The sequence below is a fragment of the Arachis hypogaea genome, chromosome 9 (genome assembly GCF_003086295.3).
Source record: "Arachis hypogaea cultivar Tifrunner chromosome 9, arahy.Tifrunner.gnm2.J5K5, whole genome shotgun sequence".
NCBI classification, from domain to species: domain Eukaryota; kingdom Viridiplantae; phylum Streptophyta; class Magnoliopsida; order Fabales; family Fabaceae; genus Arachis; species Arachis hypogaea.
This window is the reverse complement of record NC_092044.1, coordinates 2,819,738-2,843,194: the sequence shown is the minus strand read 5'-3', so window position 1 is coordinate 2,843,194 and position 23,457 is coordinate 2,819,738. Positions and strand designations below refer to the sequence as shown.

Genomic DNA, 23,457 nt, shown 5'->3' with positions numbered 1-23,457 from the left:
CTTCCAACGAAATCAGTTCAGTGGGATAAGGCTTGGATTCCTGAGCAAACTGCATAATCTTAACAACTTAACAGCATAAAAGAATGATCATAGATAATAAATTTGACCTGAACACTAGACATTAGACAGCTTTGTTTAAAGCATATCACCCAAATTATACACAAATAATATGTCAATTAGTTTCTAATAGTTTATAAAAAGGTAACTATTGTTAGTTGTTTCCGAAAATAATGTCATAGAAGAATTAACTATCTAAGTTTTAAAAATAAGTTACTACTTTTTAAAACAACCATGCCAAGGTTTTACCAAAAGTTTACCACCAAATCAGTCATATAAAAAATATATATTTAAATATAAAATATATATTAAAAATAAATTAAATAATACATATATTTATACATAAATATATAATTATTTAATAATTAACTTTTAATATATACATAATTTTTTAAAATAAATTATTAATAAGAGTTAATTTTCTTGAGATCATAATTTTTTTCAGGTAATTTCATCAAAAATTGAATTTATTTAGTCAAAATTTGAATTTTTTTGAATATTACTCTTTATTTTACTAAAAATTAATTTTCTAATATTTTGAAACATTAAAATATTTTATAGAATATAAACTAAAAATAATATTAAATAATTAAATTTTTCAATTAACATCAAGTTATTAATTAATTTTTTAAAAATTATTTTATTTATTTTAAAATTTATATTATAAATTATAAATTTTTAATCTTAAATTTTAAATTACAAATATAAATATTAAAATTGACCAATGCTAATTAATTAAAATTGATTCTTTATATTTTTTTATTAGATATATATACGTATTTTTGTACACTGTTGTGAATTTTTAAATATTTAATTATTTTATCACAAATTTAATTTTGATGATAGTGTAAAATACGGGTTAATTTTTTTATATTGATAAAATATGTGTAATATGTTGTTATTGGAAGATTGAATATTTTTTTTATATGACGTTGATTTTTTTTAATTGATATTAATCAAATCGGATGATTCGATTTGTTTGAAGAGAAAAAATAAATTACAAACCAGAGGATTTGATTTATATTTTAATTTTTTTATTTTTGAAAACAAAAATCGAACTATCCAATTTTAATATTAAATAATTACTTTTGCTTGATGACTTTATGTAATTGAATACATCAAAATTAAATTTATTTATCACATGTTAAAACTTCAAAAGTTCTTTAAAACGTTTTTATCATTTTAATTTTTAATCTTGAGTAACATAAAAAAATTTACAGAGAGGCACCCCTACACGCTCCAAAGAGATTGGAATTTTCAGTGCAGATTACAGAGGATGGGAGGAAGAGCAACGTCGCAGCCACGCGATGAGGACGACGACACCGACAACGACGTTATCAAGAGGAAGGGGAAGGCTTTAAGAACCACCGCGGAGCATCTCCATCCTTCGGCAACACCGCCTCCATGTCTTCCTGATGAGATCATCACTGAAATCCTGCTGAGGCTTCCAGCGAGGTTGCTTGTTCAGTTAAGGAGTGTCTGCAATTCATGGAAAACCCTAATTTCCAGCTCCCAATTCGCCAGCAATCATCTTCGCCGTTCAATCACCGCCGCAGAACCAAGCTTGAGCGAGCCACGAATCGCTTATCCTAGATGGTGGCATAAACACAACCAATTCGGAGATTTCTCCGTACGATCCGTGTTCGAGAAGCCTTTTACGGAAGGGTTTTGCTTCGAGGGAAAACGTGACTACAACATTATTGGCTCTTGCAATGGATTACTCTGCTTGGTTGATGCTGATCATAATAAGTTCCACAACCGTGTGAATGTCATCTTGTGGAACCCCTGCACTGGATTGACATCTCAAGAACTGGAATTTGAGGGTTTGTTGAATGTCTGTGGCTTCGGCTATGACCATGTTAGTGACAGTTACAAGCTTGTTGGAATTGTAAATGAGGAACAGAAAACACTAAAACCTCATAAATCTGCAACCACTGTATATACATTTGGATTGAATTCTTCATGGAGAAAGATTCAGGATATGGCATTTAAGGCCAGATATATAGAGAATAAGGAAGGGGTATTCGTCCCCGGCACCGGAACTCTTAATTGGATTGTTCCAGGTGATGGTGCTTTTAATCCCATGGTTCTTTCCCTTGATTTGGAGAAGGAGACTCATAGTTTGTTTTCCCCACCTAATCATAAGGATATGTATTGTCATTTCAAAATCCTAAAGTTATGTGTGCTGAGGAACTACCTTGCAATTTGTTGTGAACATAGAACTCATTGCCCTGTGTGGTTGATGAAGGAGTATGGAGTGTCTGAATCTTGGACTAAATTGGCCATGATCCCACAGTACCTTAACATACACGTTACTCCTCTGTATCTTTGGGAAAATGATGTTCTTCTGGGGACTGCTGCTCCTTATTCAAGAATAATTAGGTATAACTTAAACCATGGCAACTTTAAGTTCCCTGTCATTGATGGCCACAGGGATGGCATGATGAAAGTTGCTCCTTTGTCTAAGCACTCGATGGCGGCGAAGCGATTCCATGTTTATCATGAAAGCTTGGTTTCTCCATCACATTGTGGTCTTCTAAGTAGCACATCTGAAATGCGTTGGATCAAACTCATCAAAGTCATAAAAAACCCATGTCTACAATCTCTTCCAAGTGAATTCCTCTATTGGTAAAGGCTTTCTCGCCCTATTTAGTTTCTAGCTATTCTAGTTGAATGATTATATAGTTTTTTTCAGATTTGGTGTAGGGCTGCAAAACTATACTTTCTGTTGACATGATTGTTCCCCATTGCTAAATCACAATGTCACAGCAATTTTTCTGCTTTATTTAGGATATTAAGGAATGACTATCATTTACTGGTGTTCATTTACAATTAGAGTTAATTTTTTCTAGTCTCAAGTTCTATTTTTGTATGACAAGTTATCATTTTTAGGGTTAAGTTAAGGGAAGAAAGAAAATAGAAACTGTAATATCCCATAATTTAATGACTACAGTTTCATATTATGTTCTTCCATGTTGGTTTTCAACATTTTGGTTTTTGGATTGTTATTTAGAAGTTAGAACTGGTTTTGTCCATTGTCACTTAGAAACTGATTTTTATTCTTTTTTCTTACCTACATAATCACAGAAGTCAACCCATCCTTTTTTCCTACAACCTTTGCAACAATTCAACCTCTTTCTGTCATCAAATTTTATATTAGAAATTTTAAAGAAAAATGAAACAAGGCATGAATCAATTTGACTCAAATCCATTAATAAAAAAACCAAAGATATTTAAACATGTAAAATAAAGAGAAAAAACTTATTTGAAGATTTGCTATTGAGTAATACTATATACTGAAATCAAGAGAGACATAATCAAATGAATTATACGAGAGTGATAGAATTTACATCATCGTGAGAGCTATGACTATGATGAATAATTTTGAATAAGAACAACAATATTATCCGAGTGTATGAATAATTTTGAATAAGAATAACAATATTATCCGAGTGTATGAATAATTTTGAATAAGAATAACAATATTATCCGAGTGTACGGATATCCACCATGCCCTTACTTGCTTGAGATGGATAATTCACTTTGAGTTTATTTGGTTGAAATTAAATTTATATAAAAAGATTTTTTTTTTAAAAATTATTTTTATTATTTTAATATGTTTGATAAAATTTTAGTAATAAAAGTATAAAACTAAAAATAGTAGATAAATTAAAATATTTGTATATAAAATATTCAAATATAAAATTTTTCTATTTAAAAAAAATTCATAAAAAATCACTCAAGTAGTCAAGTCTTTTATGTTACAAAAAAAAATAGCGGGATTAATTTTTGAATTTTTTTTGGTTATTTAACTCTTTTTGAAAGGCACACGCAGTCACGTGGCCCACGGAAAAAGAAATAGGAATTGGAAATTGTCAAGTACCTACTCTACTGTAGTGCAGTCGGGAAGTTCAAAGTTTGTGAAGCTAAACCTTTTCGCCGTCGTGGCCGCCGCTAACCTCTCTTTAAGTTGTTATGGAGCAGCCACATGATTATTACGAGAGGGAGAGGAAGATGAAGCCTTCAAGAGTCACCATAAACGCCCCAAAACGGTCGCTGTCTTCAACGGTAACGCAATCGCAGCCGCTGCTGTTCTTTCCGGATGAACTCATTAGGGAAATCTTGTTGAGGCTTCCAGCAAGGTCACTGGTTCGGTTACAGAGAGTGTGCAGTTCATGGAAAACCCTAATTTCCAGCTCTCAATTCGCCAAAGACCATCTTCAACATTCAACCGCCGCGGGTCCAAGTTTGAGTGGGCCACGAGTTGCTTATCATCATAGTTGCAGCTACGGATTCGGAGATTTCTCCTTACGCTCCTTGGTCGAGAACCCTTCCAAACCTACGGAAGTCGTTCTCTTCGAGGAGAGACGTAACCACAGAGTTATTGGCTCTTGCAATGGATTGCTGTGCTTGCTGTTTCATGTTGATGGCATCAACATCTTTGTCAGGTTGTGGAATCCCTGTACTGGATTATTGACACCCCCATCGGTGGGATGTGGAGATTTCTTATCGGTTTGCGGCTTCGGCTATGATCATGTGAATGACAACTACAAGTTTGTTGGGATTGTAAATCACATGGGGGAATATAACACTAGAATTTATACATTTTGCCGCAACCCTTCCAATAGAGCCATTCAAGAGATCCCATTTAACAGCATAATGGGTGATGATAAAGGGGTATTTGTGCCTGGCACCGCCACTCTTAGCTGGATTCGTAGCCATGCCATCCTGGGTTGCTTGGTTTTTTCCCTTGACTTGGTGAAGGAGACTTTTAGTGAGTTTTCCCTGCCCTTCAGTGATCCGCATGGTAAAATCTTCTTCTTCCCACGGTTATGTGTGCTGAGGAACTGCCTTTCATATTGTTTTAATCATGAGAAAACTCATTGGTTCGTGTGGATCATGATGGAGTATGGAGTGCCTGAATCTTGGACTAAATTGGCCATCATCCCCTGCCTTCCGCGTCTATCTGATTATCATTTACGTCCATTGTATATCTGGGGAAACAATATTCTTGTGGCGGTTGCAACACCTTCAAGGATAGTTCTGTATAATTTGGATAATGGTAGCTTTGAATTTCCTCTATTGAAACCTACTCCTTCAATAGGATTGTCCGTCTTTATTTATCACGAAAGCTTAGTTTCACCACTATATCCTGGCCTTACAAATAGCTCATCCCAAATTCAGTTAATCAAACCCTAACGGACAAGCTGTCTTCTGAATAATGGTTTGATTCTAGTCAACTCCTAGGCCTTCTTTATGAGTTTTGACTTTTGAGAATTTATCTGTTCTTATTGCTTTTCTAATTTAGTGATTATTTATCTAGTTTCTTACAAAATTATTACTACCTGTTATGATTATTGCCAATTTCATATTCACATGCCCAGGCTGGATTTGTAGGGTTAACCATCATTTACTAGTGTTCCTTTGCACTTACAGTAAATTTATGCTTGTGATGAAGATCTGATCCAAGATTCAAACCTATTATTTAGGGTAAAATTAAGGGGAGAGAATGTAATATGTAATTTAATGCGTACCGTTTTTCTTTTAATTTTGTTGTTTTTGGATCCAAAACTGAATGCTTTACCCGTTGAATCAGATGAAATATGCTGATAATTGGTGCATGAATGATTCATACCATAGTATTGGCATCTTCAAATTATGGATTCATGGTCAGATGATTCTTTTATGACTAAAAAAAATCAAAACATTTTTATTTTTTATTTCTTGTGATAAATAAATGATTACCAGCTTTCAGTGATCAACATACTAGGCAGTGGGAAAAATGATATATTGATACATTTGTTTTCTCTCTTGGTGGTCAAAGAAATAATATGAACTTCTGAGGTACCAACCTGGTGATATAAGTTATCTGTTATTGATGAGTATTAAAGAATTGGAGCTTAAAACAAATGGAAGAGTTGATACGAGATTTTAATAAACAAAACTATAAGCCATGTCACAAAGAAAAAGAGCTTTTATATTCTTAATTATCTAGTTATCCCTTGTAGTTCTAGACCCTGTTTTATGACCAACAGTAGCATTTGTCCTGTTTTTTGCCAGCTCTCACTTTTTTTTATATTAGCCCTCTAGCAATTCTCGGGAATACTTATTTACAAACTTTCATCGGCTAACAAACTTAACCAACTCATCTTGTCAAAGAATAATATGAACTTCTACAAAATTAACCTGATGACAGAAGTTATTTATTATTCATGAATATTAAAGCGAAATATTTTTATGAATATATCACATAGTTTGTTTTTCCTGCCTAATCATAGAGATATGTATTGTCATTTCAAAATCCTGCAGTTATGTGTGCTGAGGAACTACCTTGCATTTTGTTGTGAGCATAGAACTCATTGCTCTGTGTGGTTGATGAAGGAGCATGGAGTGTCTGAATCTTGGACTAAATTGGCCATGATCCCACATTACCTTGGCATACACGTTATTCCTCTGTATCTTTGGGAAAATGATGTTCTTCTGGGGACTGCTGCTCCCTATTCAAGAATAATTAGGAATAACTTAAACCATGGTAACTTTAAATAACTTAAACCATGGTAACTTTAAGTTTCCTGTCATTGATAGCCACAGGGATGACATGATGAAAGTTGCTCCTTTGTCTAAGCTCTCCATCGCGGCGAAGCGATTCCATATTTATCATGAAAGCTTGGTTTAATCATCACACTGTGGTCTTGTAAGTAGCACATCTGAAATGCGTTGGATCAAAGTCATCAAAACCCATGTCTACAATTTCTTCCAAGTGAATTCCTCTATTGGTAAAGGCATTCCCGTGCTATTTAGTTTCTAGCTATTCTAGTTGAATGATTTATTTATATAGTTTTTTCAGACTTGGTGTAGGACTGCAAAACTATACTTCCTGTTGACATGATTGTTCCCCATTGCTAAATCACAATGTCACAGCAATTTTTCTGCTTTATTTAGGAGAAGATTAAAGAATGACTAGTATTCATTTACAATTAGAGTTAATTTTTTCTGGTATCCAGTTCTATTTTTATATGACAAGTTATCACTTTTAGGGTTAAATTAAGGGAAGAAAGAAAATAGAAACTGTAATATCCCATAATTTATTGACTACAGTTTCATATTATGTTCTTCCATGTTGGTTTTCAACATTTTGGTTTTTGGATTGTTACTTAGAACTGGTTTTGTCCATTGGATAGAAATAAGCAATACATGTATGATCTATAGTATTAAGATATTTGAATTTTGGACACAAAATCATCATCAATCAATCTTATGTTTGATTTAAGATAAATATGGAGATTGAAGGATAGATTTAGATCATGACAGCTTTGAATTTCCTGTATTGGAACATACTCCTCCGTCTAACAAAATGGGATTATACTTCTGTATTTATCACGAAAGCTTAGTTTCAACATCATATGGTGGCCTCCGAAGTACCTCATCCCAAATCCAGTTAATCAAACCCTAGCATACTGTTTTCTGGATGAACCTGATAATTGGTGCATGAATGATCCATACCATAGTATTGGCATCTTCAAATTATGGATTCATGGTCATAAATGATTCTTTTATGACTAAACAAAATCAAAATTAATACTTTTTTATTTTTTTATTTTTTTTCTTGTGATAAATAAATTTTTACCAGCTTTCTGTGATCAACATACTAGGTAGTGAGAAAAATGATGTATTGATACATTTGTTTTCTCTCTTGGTGGTCAAAGAAATAATATGAACGTCTGAGGTACCAACCTGGTGATATAAGTTATCTGTTATTAATGAGTATTAAAGAATTGGAGCTTAAAACAAATGCAAGAGTTGAAACGAGATTTTAACAAACAAAACGATAAGCCATGTCACAAAGAGAAAGCGCTTTTATATCTGTCCTGTATACAATAGGAGAACACTAGATGGTTAGTTGTGCGACAAGTGTACAACCATATATCTATCTTCCTACATATTGAGTAAACACAAATGGAATGGTAGTTCAAAATACAGAGATTATCACCGGTAAGGAAGAAGGAGCTCACGGTGATGGAAGGAGTAGAATGGAGGTGGTCGGTGCTGCAGTTGGGAAAGCGTTTGGTGAAGAAAATAGAGGACGACGGCAGAGGCTCCGAGTTTGTTTTTGGCGAGCAGCAGAGATGATGAACAATCAGTCAATGTGACGGTGGCTGTTGATGCAGCGTCAAGTAGAAAGAACAGCGGCAGCGGTGATTGGTGTTGCAGCTGTTGGTGAAGAAGGAGCAGCTGACAGCAAGTTGACGACACCGATGAAGAGAACGGAGAGCTTGAGATCCTACCTTCGGTGGTGTTACAGAGGTAATTTAAAAAAAAAAAAACAGATATTTATGTTAATCTGCTTCTGTTTTGGCTGGATGTTGAAGTTGGACTGGGTTGGGTTGGCAGAGGAGTTAATGGTGGTATGGCTGATTTGCAGTGATTACGATGGCACCCTTTCCAGCAACTTCGAATTATCTTCAACCGGTGCATATAAGGTATCTATTTTTATTTGCTAGGGTTTTATTGCTGCTTTCTAATTGTAGCATAAGCTAGCTTGGTCCAACTCACAGAAAGTCCTAGCCTTAACCTTGCATAGTTTGCACTTCTTCATATTTACCTTCTCAAATCTTGATTTTGTTTTGATTCTCAAATTAGAAAAATATCTTACTATTTTTATTCTCTGTTTGTTCTCTTCTTCGAAGGGTGAAGGAAGAAGAAGGAGAAAAAAAGAAAGCTGTAGGTTTCGTTGCCTTATATTATAAGTGAGAAGCTTGGGTGATGTTGGAAAGCATTATCCAACTGCCAAATGGGTTGTCATCTCTCAGAAAAAGAAGAACAAGCACAATCAGTTAGGCATAAACAGCAAGTTTAGGCGCTGATGGCAAAGAGAACTCAGAAATATGTAATGGTGGTTATTTGGCAGGAACCACATGTGATTGATTGTGCTTTGTTTTGTTTGTACATCTCACAATTAGTGATCCATTCTTGGTGGTGTTGCCGAAGGGGATGGATTAATAGTTGTTGGATAGACTTCTTTTATCCTTTTGATGAGTCAAGTATGTACCGAATGATCTTAAAAAAATGGTGAGCATAGCAGCGCATAAAGAAGGTAATATTTTACAACCGATCAACCCCTAGTTTTTTATTTTTTATTCTTTTGGCATTTCATCTGATGCATATGTTCAGTTTAGATTGCCAATTAAAATCGAAGTATATCCAAACTCAAAATTGAGAAATTTGATGTCAGCTGCTGACATTTTTCTTTTTTAATGTTAATTGGAATCTCTTTTTCTTCCTGTCTTCCCCTCTCCTTTTCTTTTTTGGTGTTTTGATTTGGTTGTACAGAGCATATAGGATAATAGGAACCAAGACTGCTGGACAAATCAGGAGCCATGCAGAGAAATTCTTCACAAAGGGTAATGGCTACCTTCTCATCTTGATCATATGTTAGGAATATGTATCTGTCCTTTTAACTTGCTGATGATTTAGTGGTTTGGTACATCACTTTGTATACTTTAATCAATATAATCCACCTCCAATGGCATCAAATAATTTTGTATCTAGACTAATGCTTTGGAACTTAGAAGGATCTCACATGAAAGTTAAGTAAATCTGATAAATTGACCATTTGTAGAAAAATTCAGAGCAAAAGTGGTTTTTTATGTTCATGTTTTGTTGAGAAAGTTGTGAGCACCTTTTAAAGTCTTTGATTCGATAAATCATTTTCAAAAAGTGGATGTGAGGTTGGGGACTTGAGGTAGATTATGTTAAGTTTTATAGACGTGCTTCAAGGATTATGCATTGAAACCTAGAGCTGTCTCAAAATAAATTTTAAAAAAATTCCATGGAAAATTAGTCTTTGTAAGTATATAATTAGATGTGTGCTAATTTAAATACTTCACAAAACCAATATTTTTATGTTGAAACCTGGAAAACGTTATGTTGATTTTCTTAATTTTAAGTTTGATGGGAAAGGCTAATACACAACCAGCATATGATACTACGATCTCATTTTTCAAATGCATCCAGTCAGTATTGTTATTGAAATAAAAACTACTCGAGTCACCAAATCCTTTCTTGAAAAAACAACCAAGTTCACAATTTCGAAAACTGACATTTCAGTTTCTAAGATCCCCACTTGTACGATTATCTTATTCTTAGAAACAAGTAGAGTCATTATAAATGGTCACAAAGCTACACAGTAACCAGACATATTTGATGAAGATAATAAGCTTACTTGGGGGGAAAGAGGTACGTGCATGGTGCTGAGAGCCGTAATTTTTATTATTACAAGACAAGAAATTGATGAACTCATCCATAAGAAACTGAAAATAGATTAAAGCTTTGCTACTGCATTTCTTTTACTTTATTTTTTCTAATTTTTTCTATAAACAAATAATCTTGATGAGACAATACTTGGTACTGCTGCTGCTTTCATTTTAAGTGAAATATTATTTATGGATTACAATATAGGTATGCAGAGCTGAGTTGAAAAATTGAACTCTGAGTTTGCTCATTCCACAATTATACACACCAAAGCCTAATGATAACTGAATGAGACAAGTTATACAAGTTCTACAGTTTTATATTTGTATTGAAAAAATTAGATGAAGGAATTGTTTCGTTACTATCATTATTGAAATTAAAAATTAACTAATATATCAATTCAAAGTCTGATATGTTAGAAAAGGTTGGATAATAAAAAGTTCTTTTTTACCATTTTTTTACTGTCTAAAGTTTAATTAATAATATTTACTTGGATACCCAATAGTAGGCAGCAATTTTACTTCTATTCCTGCTCAAGCTTAATGTTCTAAGTGAGAATTAGTTCTTGAGAGTTGCATGTTATTACTCTTTTGTACTGTGAAAAAGTTGGCAATTAAAGTAGTTTTTTTCTTGATATTCCTTTTTTTAAAGGCCTGATAATCATGCTATGATAATGCAGCTTCTTTGCCATAAGAACACTATGGAGAAAAATCCTTTGCAAGCTGCTACTTTTCCTAAAGGATTTGAGGTCTACAACCATCCATCCTTTAATTTTCTTGACACTTCATTTTTCTGATTCTTGAAAATTATATACTTGATAGAAATCAGCAATAATATGGAGTATAGACACAAATAAAAAAAAAAGAAGCTTTTTTTAAGCTTTTAGCAAGACATGGGATAAGATACTTTTCCTTTTGATCAATGACTTTGGTCCAATATGCAGAATTGCATTTATGAAATAGCCATGTCCCAGGATGATCCTAAACCACTAAAAATCCCCTAGAAGTATTCTGAGAGCTGAACCACAAACATGGCTGGGCATCAATATTGAACTTTTTTTCATTATCCTATGATACAAATTTATATGTTGCATGAGATGTCTTTTGGACATACTAAAGACCTTAGGTTTGACAGCAGTTGTATTCACAATCTGTCATTATCTTTTGAACTCTTCTTTCCCTGACTTGGGATATGTCTCATTTGGTTATCATCAGGCTTTGGTCACAGATGTATGTGATAAAACTCTTTACTATACATGTATAACTGCTGAAGTAATTGAGTTCTACCAATTGTTATACGGACTTATGTAGCAAGAGATAGAATTGTTACTAATCCTCTGTGCTAGCCCTTTAGTATTTGCAGGTTTATTTTTATAATTCCGTTTATCAAATTTGAAATATATGCCCATTTATATTTAATTTTAATAAATGTTGTTGAGTTAATAATCTCTATTTTTATTTGTGTATACCCTAAAAGGCACATGCTTCATGACCTGTCATAATTAGAGAAGAAAAAAATGGCACAAATAACTGAAGTTGGAAGGAGAGGGTCATGCTTTTAAGGTATATCTCTTCGTTTAGAGTTACTATCGGTTTTTACTATATTTATTCCAAATTCAGGTTGTAGCTTATCAATCTTAGTCCATGTTATCTAGGAATTTGTAAGCATAGAAATTTAAATAAAATTCTTAAAAAGAAATATCAAAAGTAATTGCAAAGAGTTTCTTTACTGTTGAGTTAAGAAATTAACTAAAATAATTAGTGATGACAAACATTATTCTTGGCAAAATAAATAATTAGAGTGGTTAAATTAATAAGTACACATTGCTAATTATTTATGCTATGTTGCAGGTCACACTTCATTTTTGGCAGCCCAAGTTGAATGAATAACAAAACAAAGCTAATGGGCTGAATGGAAAGTAAAGCCCAAGTCATTCATATCAAACAAAGAAGCATAGCAAGGCACCGGGCCAAAAAGAGAATAACCCGATCCAAGCTTGAAAGTGTTTTCAATTTCCCACCATCTTGCTCCAACCAAGGCAACGTTCCACTCCTCTCAAATCAGGTCATATCAAGACTTCAGAAAAGTAAGAAAGAGAAAGAGCTTCTTCCATAAGCCTTTAACCAAAGAAGCAAGAGAGAGAGAATTGAAGCTTGAAGCACAGAAGCTAAAACTGAAATCCCAAGCTAAATCAAGCTTAAGAAAGGTAAATCATATCATCTTGCATGCATCAGATCTTCACCCTTTCTCCACTACTCTCTGCTCTATCCGAAAATGGCCTTCAAGGGAAATCTATTCTCTGCCCTATTCTGCTGTGTATCTACGGTCTTATTCAAGACTTGGGGACCAAGTTGGTATTCAAGGGTTCAGATTTGGTTGACCATTGGAAAACAAGTTCGGTCACTTCTTCATGGCTTTCGGTCAAGTTGGAAAAGTCAGAAGCAAAGGTTACTCTTTGATGTTAAAAATGAAAAAGTGAATCTGTGAGTTGGTGAAGCTCAAGGCTCAAGGTGTTGACCTTGGATGAAGAACCAAGGAACGTGCATGAAGATAAAAAGGAGCTTGCTGTTCATTCAGTAGTAAGGAGAGAAAACCAGTGAACCTGAAGTGTTTGTTCTGAGAAAGCTCTTTGAAGAAGTTCAACTAACTGGACAGTGTAACCTAATCAAAGGTGCATTCCGCCAGTATGAAGAACTGAATCAGAAGCTTGCTAATCTGGTTTTTCGCATAGCACAGAGGCTGTTGGTGAAGTCAATCTCCTTTATGTTTTCTGATTGTAATGTACTTTTCTAAGCTTATCTTTCTGTAATTTCTTGAGAGAAAAGGCAAAGTGAGAAAGCTTAAGAAAAAGCCATGAGTGAAAAGGCTGAGAGATACACTTGAGAGAAAAGCCTAGAGTTATTTTCAGATTTCTTTAGGTTGGTTAAGTGTCTTGTATCTTATTCCTGTTTGGTATCCCTTTCTTAGTTGGGTTAGCACTAAGAGAAATAGTTAGGTGCTAGCATAACCAATGTCAAGTTAGGTTAGAACTTGAATGTGAAATTGGTGTATGTAATACTGTTAACTATAGTGAAATTCTTCCATATTTGTGGAGGAGACTGGATGTAGGTTGCATAGCACAAAACAACCGAACCAGGATATATGCTGGTGTAAGCTTTTTCTTCTCTGTGATGTTCTGTTTTCTGTTTTTCATGAGACAAAAATAAATTGTCTCATAAATTTCCGCTGCTGAGTTCAAACAGAATCTGATTTGTAACTTCTACTAAAAAGGGTCAAAACAGCAACTTAAAAAAGAAGGCATAGATTCAACCCCCCTTTTCTAAGCCTACTACAACCTTCAATTGGTATCAGGAGCAAAGGTCTCAAGAATCAAGCTTAACCGCTTGGAGCAAAGATCCAATGGCGAACAACTTGGGCACAACCACAGTTGCCTACACCCTCACTGAAGGTCAGTCAAACAACCGACCACCTTTCTTCAACGGGAAGAACTATTCCTACTGGAAAGAAAGGATAAGGATCTTCATCCAATCCATTGACTACAACCTATGGAAGATCGTTGTGAGCGGTCCAAAGATCCCAACAAAAACAAGTGCTGATGGAGTGGTGACTCCAAAAGAAGAAGCTGAATGGAATGAAGATGATAAGAAGAAGATAGAGCTGAACGCGAAAGCAATCAACCTTCTTCACTGTGCTATCAGCTTTGAAGAGTACCGGAAGGTGTCTAGATGCAAGACAGCCAAAGAAATCTGGGAAAAACTCCAGGTTACACATGAAGGCACCAAACAAGTCAAAGAAACGAGGATTGATATGTTGCGAAAAGAGTATGAGATGTTTAGCATGAAGGATGGAGAAAGTATTGATGAAGCATTTGAGAGATTCTCAATCATAATCAACAACCTTGATGCTATGGGTACAAACTATGCAAAACAAACCTTGGTGAGAAAACTCCTTAGAAGCCTCACAAAAGAGTGGGAAAACACTGCCACTGTCCTAACCGAAAGCAACAACATAAGTCCAATAACCTATGATGAGTTGAGAGGAAAACTCCTTGCCTATGAAGCCACACACACAAACACAGACTCAAAGAAAAAGGGAATAGCCCTTAAGTCACAAATAGAACCGAAAGAGAGTGAGTTAAGTGATGGTATTTCAGATGACGAGCTTTTGTTTTTTGCTAGGAGATTTAGAAGGATGTTGAAGAGCAAAGGCAAATACAAGGGCTCAAGTTCAAAGGAGCACAAGATAGACTTGAGCAAGGTGACATGTCATCATTGCAAGGAGGCTGGACATTTCAAGTCAAACTGTCCAAAGCTCAAAAAGGAGGACAAAGGAAAGAAGGAAAGGAAGAGAGTACTCATGGCAGCTTGGGAGGATCTTGAGAATGACTCAAATGAAGAAGAAGAATCTGAAGGAGATGACAAGGACTGTTTCATGGCTGGAAACAACAATCTCGATGAGGTAAACTATTATGATTTGACCATTGAGGACTTGCATGCTATTATTGATGATCTCACCTCAAACACCTCAAAACTGCTTGATAAATACAATGAATGCAGATCTGAAAGAGATGTGTTAAGAGCTGAAAATGAGGTTTTAAAAGAAAAAGTGAAGGAAACTGAATGTGCTTTAGACATCATTGAAGAAAACAGATTTCTAAAATCTGAACTTGAAAAATTAAAAGGAAAGCACATTGTGGATCCCTCACATGAGTTGATTGCTGAAAATGAAAGATTAAATGAAAAAATTAAAAGGCTGAATGGTGACTTGGCAAAATTTGCACAAGGTTCTAGTAACTTGGACAAATTACTTGCAAGTCAAAGACCATTGTTTGAAAAATCTGGTTTAGGATACATAGCCAAGGAAGATGCTGTTTCCAACACTTCCTCTATAAAATTTGTGGCCTCTTCATCAAATACTAAATCCATACCAAATAAATCAGGTATCGGATATGCTTCCACTTGTGAAGAAAAATCTGATGAAGAATACACAAATAAAACTGAAATTTCACCAAGAACTGGTCCGAGTTCAAACCGACCAGGTTTGGGCTATGTTTCGAAAAATGAGGTTGTTTTCAAGAAACCATCATTTTACAACAAAACCTCATATTCGAAAGGCAATAATGTTCAAAAAAATTCTGGTGAAAATACTTTTGCAAAGAGGAATAACTTTAATAAAAATCAGTTTGTTAAAAGAAATGCATCTCCTCCAAAAACCAGAAAATTTCAAAGCTTTAATCATTTCAAGCAATATAACTCACATCAGTTTCAGCAACGCACTCAAGAAAAACATTGTGTTAATTGCAAGAAATTTGGTCACTCATATGTACAATGCTTCATTGAGAAGAGAGTTGTAGGAAACAAAGTTTACAATGTTGTTTGTGATTTCAATGCACTTGGGCAACCAAGATGGATTAACTTCAAAGGATCCAAATTAATTTGGATACCTAAGGCTACTTGAAACTCATCATGCAGATTTGCCTAGCATCCAAGAACAAAAAGGACATGTGGTACATGGATAGTGGATGTTCAAGGCACATGACTGGAAGGTCAACCTACTTCATCAAACTAAATAAGTATGATGGAGGTTTTGTGACCTTTGGAGATGATGGTAAAGGTAAAATCATTGCTGTTGGAAAAGTAGGTAATGAGCAATCTACCTTCATTGATGATGTGCTTCTAGTTTGTGGTTTAAAGCACAATCTTTTGAGTATTAGCCAACTGTGTGATTTAGGATATCTAGTTGTTTTCAAAAGACTTGAATGCTGTGTTGTTAATGAAAAAACAAATGAAGTCATGTTTGTTGCCAAACGTTTCAATAATATGTATGGACTTACTCTTGATGAACTAAAGGATCAAAATGTAGCTTGTCTTCACTCTAAAGAATCTGAAAAGTGGTTGTGGCACAAGAGATTGGGTCATGCAAGTATGTTTCAAATAAACAAACTTGTAAAGAAAGAGTTAGTAAGAGGTCTTCCTTTGATTAAGTTTGACAAAGACATCACTTGTGATGCTTGCCAAATGGGAAAACAAACAAAAAGTTCTTTTAAACCAAAGGAAGACATCTCTACTAAAAGACCACTTGAGCTGCTACACATTGATTTATTTGGTCCAACAAGAACTCAAAGCCTAGGTGGTAAACATTATGGTTTAGTAATTGTGGATGACTATACTAGGTTTGGTTGGGTTTTATTTCTTGCACACAAAAATGAAGCCTTTTCGGCCTTTGAACCTTTTTGCAAGAAAATTCAAAATGAAAAGGATTTGAAAATCTCTTCTATAAGAAGCGATCATGAAACTGAATTTGAAAACAATTTGTTTGAATCCTTTTGTGAGGAATTTGGAATATCTCACAACTTCTCTTGTCCAAGAACACCACAACAAAATGGTGTTGTGGAAAGAAGAAATAGAAGCATACAAGAGATGACAAGAGCCATGCTTTGTGAGAGTAATGTTCCAAAATTCCTTTGGGCTGAAGCGGTTAACACAGCTTGCCACATTTTGAATAGAACAATCATAAGGAAATTTTTGAAGAAAACCCCTTATGAACTTTGGAAAGGCTACCCACCAAACTTAGATTACTTGCACATTTTTGGATGCAAATGTTTTGTTTTAAATAACAAAGAAAATTTGGAAAAATTTGATCCAAAGGCTTATGAGTGCTTGTTTGTAGGATATTCCACAACTAGTAAAGCATATAGGGTTTATCATCAAGATGCTAGAATTATTGAAGAGTCCTTACATGTTACATTTTGTGATACTAACTTGGTGCAAAGCATTTTGGAAGATGGTGATGCAGGAAATCAAGCTCAAAAGGATGATGAAGCTGCTCAGAATTATGAAAAAGAAAATTCTGGACAAGCTGAACCAGAAATAGCAAATGCTGAAAAGTCAAGAGACAATTCCATTTTGTCTCATGAACCTGAAGGAAATTCTGCAGACAGCAGCATACAGATTCCATTGGTGACCGAATCTGCCTCCAAGTCCACTAGACCTCGTGAATGGAGGTTCTTAAAGAATTATCCTGAGGAATTTGTCATTGGGGACGTCTCTCATGGAGTGCAAACTATGTCTTCCACTAGAAAGTCAAATGAAGGTTCAAACATTGCCCTTCTTTCACAAATGGAGCCTCAAAACGTCAAGGAAGCCCTTAGTGACCCATCTTGGATTAAGGCTATGGAGGATGAGCTTCTTGAGTTTGAAAAGAATCAAGTGTGGACGTTGGTTCCAAGGCCAAGTGAAAAGAGAGTGACCGGCACCAAGTGGATATTCCGGAACAAGTTGGGAGAAGATGACAGCATTGCAAGGAACAAGGCAAGACTAGTGGCACAAGGATATGACCAAGAAGAAGGAATAGACTTTGATGAATCCTTTGCCCCTGTTGCCCGAATAGAAGCCATAAGACTTCTCTTAGCCTATGCTGCATTTTGTGGTTTTAAATTATACCAAATGGATGTGAAATGTGTATTTTAAATGGTGTGATAGATAGAGAAGTATATGTGGAGCAGCCTCCTGGTTTTGAAAATAAAGAGCATTCTAATCATGTTTTTAAATTATCCAAAGCTCTCTATGGTTTAAGACAAGCTCCTAGAGCTTGGTATGAGAGACTTAGCTCCTTTCTTTTGAAAAATGGTTTTCAAAGAGGCACCACTGATACAACTCTATTTATCAAGAATTCTAATGATTCTTTTATTTTAGTCCAAATATATGTTGATGACATTATTTTTGGATCAGCAAATGAATCCCTTTGTACTGAATTTGGAAAGCTCATGACAAGTGAATTTGACATGAGTATGATGGGTGAACTTAATTTTTTTCTTGGGCTACAGATTAAACAAACTGAAAATGGTATTCTCATTCATCAAGAAAAGTATGCCAAGGAATTAGTTAAGAAATTTGGTCTTGAAAATGCCAAAACCATGGGAACTCCCATGCACCCGAATTCTAAATTGGATAAGGGAGAAAATGAGAAAGATGTTGATGAGACTAGGTATAGAGGGATGATCGGTTCTCTTATGTACTTAACCTCCTCTAGACCCGACATTGTGCAAAGTGTTGGATTGTGTTCAAGGTTCCAATCCAAACCTAAGGAGTCACATCTTTCTGCGGTTAAAAGGATCATTAGATATGTTAATGGCACATCCAACTTTGGTCTTTGGTATCCTAAGACTGATGATTTTTCTGCAGTTGGTTATTGTGATGCAGACTTTGCTGGTGACAGAGTTGACAGAAGGAGCACTTCTGGTTTATGTTGCTTCCTTGGAAAGTCCTTAAATGTTTGGTCAAGTAAGAAGCAACCAACAGTGGCCTTATCCACTGCAGAGGCTGAGTATATAGCTACTTCTTCTTGTTGTTCTCAGCTTTTATGGTTAAAAACACAGCTTGCTGATTACAAATTAAATGCTGAAAATATTCCCTTAATGTGTGATAATATGAGTGCCATCAATATTTCTAAAAATCCAGTTTTGCACTCTAGGACTAAGCATATTGAAGTGAAATTTCACTCAATAAGAGAACATGTCCAAAAGGGGGATATTTGCATTCAATTTGTTAAATCAGAAGAGCAATTAGCAGATATTTTTACTAAACCATTAGCTGAGAATAGATTCTGCATGCTTAGGACTTGTCTAGGAATTTTGAGTTATGATTCCTTGTTTGAAAAATACTGATGTATTTGCTGGAGCTTTTTTTTGTCTCATAAACAGGCATGAGACAATTCTGGGCAAGTGATGAACGTTTCCATCAAGTCAGTGTGATCTGGGCTTGTTTCAAGTAAATCTCAATCTGGGCCAACCTTAATATTCAGATCAAGAGTGGTCCAAATGTGTTTCATTGATTTCAAATCACATCTGGGCCCAATGTAAATGTTACATTCTTACTTGTGTGCTAAAGTTTTCATTAAAAGTTTGTTTGTGGCCCGAACAACAGTTTTGTTTTAATTTTTTATTTTGGTCCAAAATGAATTTCAATTTAATTCTGATTGCCATTCAAAATTTAAAATTAATTTCCTGTTTTAATTTTAAAAATCAAATAAGATCTTCTCTTTTATGAGGTCATGTCATGTCAAGTCTTTTCAAATGATGATACAGTTGCATGGTTTTGGAAAATTGCTTTTGGGTACGGTTACCAACACTCCCTCTCTTCCCTCCATAACTTCTCCTCAACCCTTCGGTTTCTTCCCTCTCACACCACTATCTCCCTTTCATCAAAAGCATCATTTTAACCAAAATGAGGAAGAAGGTCATTGCAAAAAGGGCTCCTCGTGAGAAGATTTACAAACTACCCACAAAACCTTCCACTCGCTCTCAAGACCGAACCTTTACCCCTTCTCCTTCTCCTCCAACCTCTCCTCCTCGGTGTGACCCCATGGCTCGAACCAAGAATACTCCAAGGTTCCCTGCCTCTGCCAAACCTACTCCACCACCAAAGGCAACGCCTTCCAAACCTGCCTCCTCAAAACCTGGCTCTTCAAAGCCACCCTCATCCAAAGGGAAGTGTCCGGCGACGGAGGAACCTGTTCCCGAGCCACACCAACCTAGGGCAAGGTCAGTTCCTGTGCGTTCACAGAGAGGTAAAGCTCGAGTTCCTCTCTCATCTGTTAGAGAACCAGAAGTTGATCCTTTTGCTCACAAATCACACTATATGACATCTCACTCTGACTTTAACCCCCATCGTTTCAAATCTGCCATGAACCACGATTTCTATGAGGGAGTTATTAAGTATCGTACTCTATGTCCATCTTTTCTGGCTGATTTACCTGATTTGAAAAAGAAAGGTTTTCCTTTTGTTGAAAACTTGGAATTTTTAGACTGGAATCACCTTTTTGACATCAAAAAACCTGTATATCCTCAGTTGGTCAAAGAATTTTATGCGAACATGACTTATCATGAAGGAAGTGTGCATTCTTATGTTAAGGGCAGAGACATCTTTTTAAATAATGAAACTGTCAGTGATGCATTGAAGTATACTGATGTTGGGCCTTGTGCTTACACTTCGGTTAAGTGGGATGAAGGTGTTGGAATTTCTTATCTTGATGCATTGGCTCACATTTGTGAACATGTTTCTTTAATTGATGGCATCACACCCACTCACAAAGCCCTAGGATATGAACGTGCTCAATTACACCGCATTGTCAACCACATTTTGATTCATCAAAGTGGTTCATATCAAAGGGTTTCTTACACTGACACACTTGTTTTATATGCCCTTATTACAAAAACAGAAATCTCTTTTGCATACTTGATGGCTAGATACATGTTTGATTCTGTTCGAAGTACAAAAGATAAAGCACTTCCTTATGGCATGTTTCTAACTTGCATATTTGAGCATTTTGGTATTGACTTGACCAATGAGAAATATGAAAATAGACATTCATACCTAAAAGGGGGTGGTTCAGTGAAACAGAACAAAGGACCCACTAGATCTGAAAGAGTCGTCCTAGATGATGAAGATGAGGACTGTGTCCCTGAGGACTCTCCTGCTCCTTCCACCGAGGGTACTTCCATTTCCACTGGGAAGAAATCCACTCTGCTGAATGTGGTCAAGGATGTAGCTCAAGAGTTTGTATCTCAATCTAATCACATGATTGCCATGAGCAAGGAACAAAGGAAGTTAGCTAGCAAGCATGAGAACTTTCTGAAGAAATCAAGGGATAGGGTGGCTGTGCTCATGACCTTCATTGATAACCTTAACAATGATGAAGACATTGCCACTGATGTTGAAGAGAATGATGCCTCGGAAGGAGATGGTTCTGATGCCTGAGATTTGTCTCATGAAGACTGCTGCTGTTGCTCTCATTTTGTCTCATGAATTTTATTTATTCTGCATCTGTTGAACTTTTTGGATGACTGTAATAACTCTAAATACTGCTGCACTTTTGTTGGTTTAGTTAGAACTTTTCAACTATGTCTAACCTTTCCTTGCAGGATTTGAATTGATGTTTTTGTTGATCCTTTGAGTTGTCCACCCTTGATGACAAAAGGGGGAGTAAGGATAGTATTTGGTATTTTTTGATGTTGATGCAACTACAAGTAGTTCTTTCAAATTTTTGTCTAATTGCTGCACTAAAATTTGATCTCACATGATGAATCCTTTTGCTGCTAACATTTAATTAATGTTGGGCTGATTATGTGATGTTGCTCATTTGATATCTCTTAGACAAGATAAATGTGTATAGCTCTTTATTGTGCTTTCTTTAAGTACAATGCATAAACAGGAACAAAGAGGAAAGCATAAATCCAGGGGGAGCTAATCTTGAAAAAGAAAGGGGGAGCAACATAAAAGCAAATGACAAAAATCAAAGGGAGTTTTCTAAACCTAACTCAAACTTATTTCCGTTTGATTATTGCTTAAATCATGTTTGTCATCAAGGGGGAGATTGTTGAGTTAAGAAATTAACTAAAATAATTAGTGATGACAAACATTATTTTTGGCAAAATAAATAATTAGAGTGGTTAAATTAATAAGTACACATTGCTAATTATTTATGCTATGTTGCAGGTCACACTTCATTTTTGGCAGCCCAAGTTGAATGAATAACAAAACAAAGCTAATGGGCTGAATGGAAAGTAAAGCCCAAGTCATTCATATCAAACAAAGAAGCATAGCAAGGCACCGGGCCAAAAAGAGAAGAACCCGATCCAAGCTTGAAAGTGTTTTCAATTTCCCACCATCTTGCTCCAACCAAGGCAACGTTCCTCTCCTCTCAAATCAGGTCATATCAAGACTTCAGAAAAGTAAGAAAGAGAAAGAGCTTCTTCCATAAGCCTTTAACCAAAGAAGCAAGAGAGAGAGAATTGAAGCTTGAAGCACAGAAGCTAAAACTGAAATCCCAAGCTAAATCAAGCTTAAGAAAGGTAAATCATATCATCTTGCATGCATCAGATCTTCACCCTTTCTCCACTACTCTCTGCTCTATCCGAAAATGGCCTTCAAGGGAAATCTATTCTCTGCCCTATTCTGTTGTGTATCTACTGTCTTATTCAAGACTTGGGGACCAAGTTGGTATTCAAGGGTTCAGATTTGGTTGACCATTGGAAAACAAGTTCGGTCACTTCTTCATGGCTTTCGGTCAAGTTGAAAAAGTCAGAAGCAAAGGTTACTCTTTGATGTTAAAAATGAAAAAGTGAATCTGTGAGTTGGTAAAGCTCAAGGCTCAAGGTGTTGACCTTGGATGAAGAACCAAGGAACGTGCATGAAGATAAAAAGGAGCTTGCTGTTCATTCAGTAGTAAGGAGAGAAAACCAGTGAACCTGAAGTGTTTGTTCTGAGAAAGCTCTTTGAAGAAGTTCAACTAACTGGACAGTGTAACCTAATCAAAGGTGCATTCCGCCAGTATGAAGAACTGAATCAGAAGCTTGCTAATCTGGTTTTTCGCATAGCACAGAGGCTGTTGGTGAAGTCAATCTCCTTCATGTTTTCTGATTGTAATGTACTTTTCTAAGCTTATCTTTCTGTAATTTCTTGAGAGAAAAGGCAAAGTGAGAAAGCTTAAGAAAAAGCCATGAGTGAAAAGGCTGAGAGATACACTTGAGAGAAAAGCCTAGAGTTATTTTCAGATTTCTTTAGGTTGGTTAAGTGTCTTGTATCTTATTCCTGTTTGGTATCCCTTTCTTAGTTGGGTTAGCACTAAGAGAAATAGTTAGGTGCTAGCATAACCAATGTCAAGTTAGGTTAGAACTTGAATGTGAAATTGGTGTATGTAATACTGTTAACTATAGTGAAATTCTTCCATATTTGTGGAGGAGACTGGATGTAGGTTGCATAGCACAAAGCAACCGAATCAGGATATATGCTGGTGTAAGCTTTTTCTTCTCTGTGATGTTCTGTTTTCTGTTTTTCATGAGACAAAAATAAATTGTCTCATAAATTTTCGCTGCTGAGTTCAAACAGAATCTGATTTGTAACTTCTACTAAAAAGGGTCAAAACAGCAACTTAAAAAAGAAGGCATAGATTCAACCCCCCTTCTCTAAGCCTACTACAACCTTCATTTACTTAATTGTTCTTATTGATGACATGATTGGGGTCATCATTATTAAAATAACTGTTCTTATGGTTTATTAACATATGATTGTTTACAAAATGCAACCATGGAATATAGGTTATTTACATGACTAAATTTACTGGTATAAAGGTATAGTTGAACTAAACCTT

At 35.4% G+C, this 23,457-nt stretch overlaps 2 protein-coding genes across 2 annotated transcripts; both read left to right on the top strand.

Annotated features, from left to right (window-relative positions):
- The first annotated feature begins 1,333 nt into the window (after positions 1-1,333).
- On the top strand, positions 1,334-2,689 carry LOC112712786 (F-box/kelch-repeat protein At3g23880). Its single transcript, XM_025765704.1, has one exon. It carries the CDS (start codon positions 1,334-1,336, stop codon positions 2,687-2,689), a length of 1,356 nt encoding a protein of 451 aa, XP_025621489.1.
- A 1,198-nt stretch (positions 2,690-3,887) lies between these two features.
- Positions 3,888-7,175, top strand: LOC112712785 (F-box/kelch-repeat protein At3g23880). The gene is made up of 2 exons (XM_025765703.2): positions 3,888-5,281; positions 6,367-7,175. The coding sequence occupies exon 1, from the start codon at positions 4,033-4,035 to the stop codon at positions 5,254-5,256; it is 1,224 nt and encodes a 407-aa protein (XP_025621488.1). The 5' UTR covers positions 3,888-4,032; the 3' UTR covers positions 5,257-5,281; positions 6,367-7,175.
- Positions 7,176-23,457: the final 16,282 nt, after the last annotated feature.

Excerpts from the sequence above, each read along its gene's own strand:
- LOC112712786 (XM_025765704.1), top strand. The coding sequence starts at position 1,334 with ATGGGAGGAAGAGCAACGTCGCAGCCACGCGATGAGGACGACGACACC.
- LOC112712785 (XM_025765703.2), top strand. The coding sequence starts at position 4,033 with ATGGAGCAGCCACATGATTATTACGAGAGGGAGAGGAAGATGAAGCCT.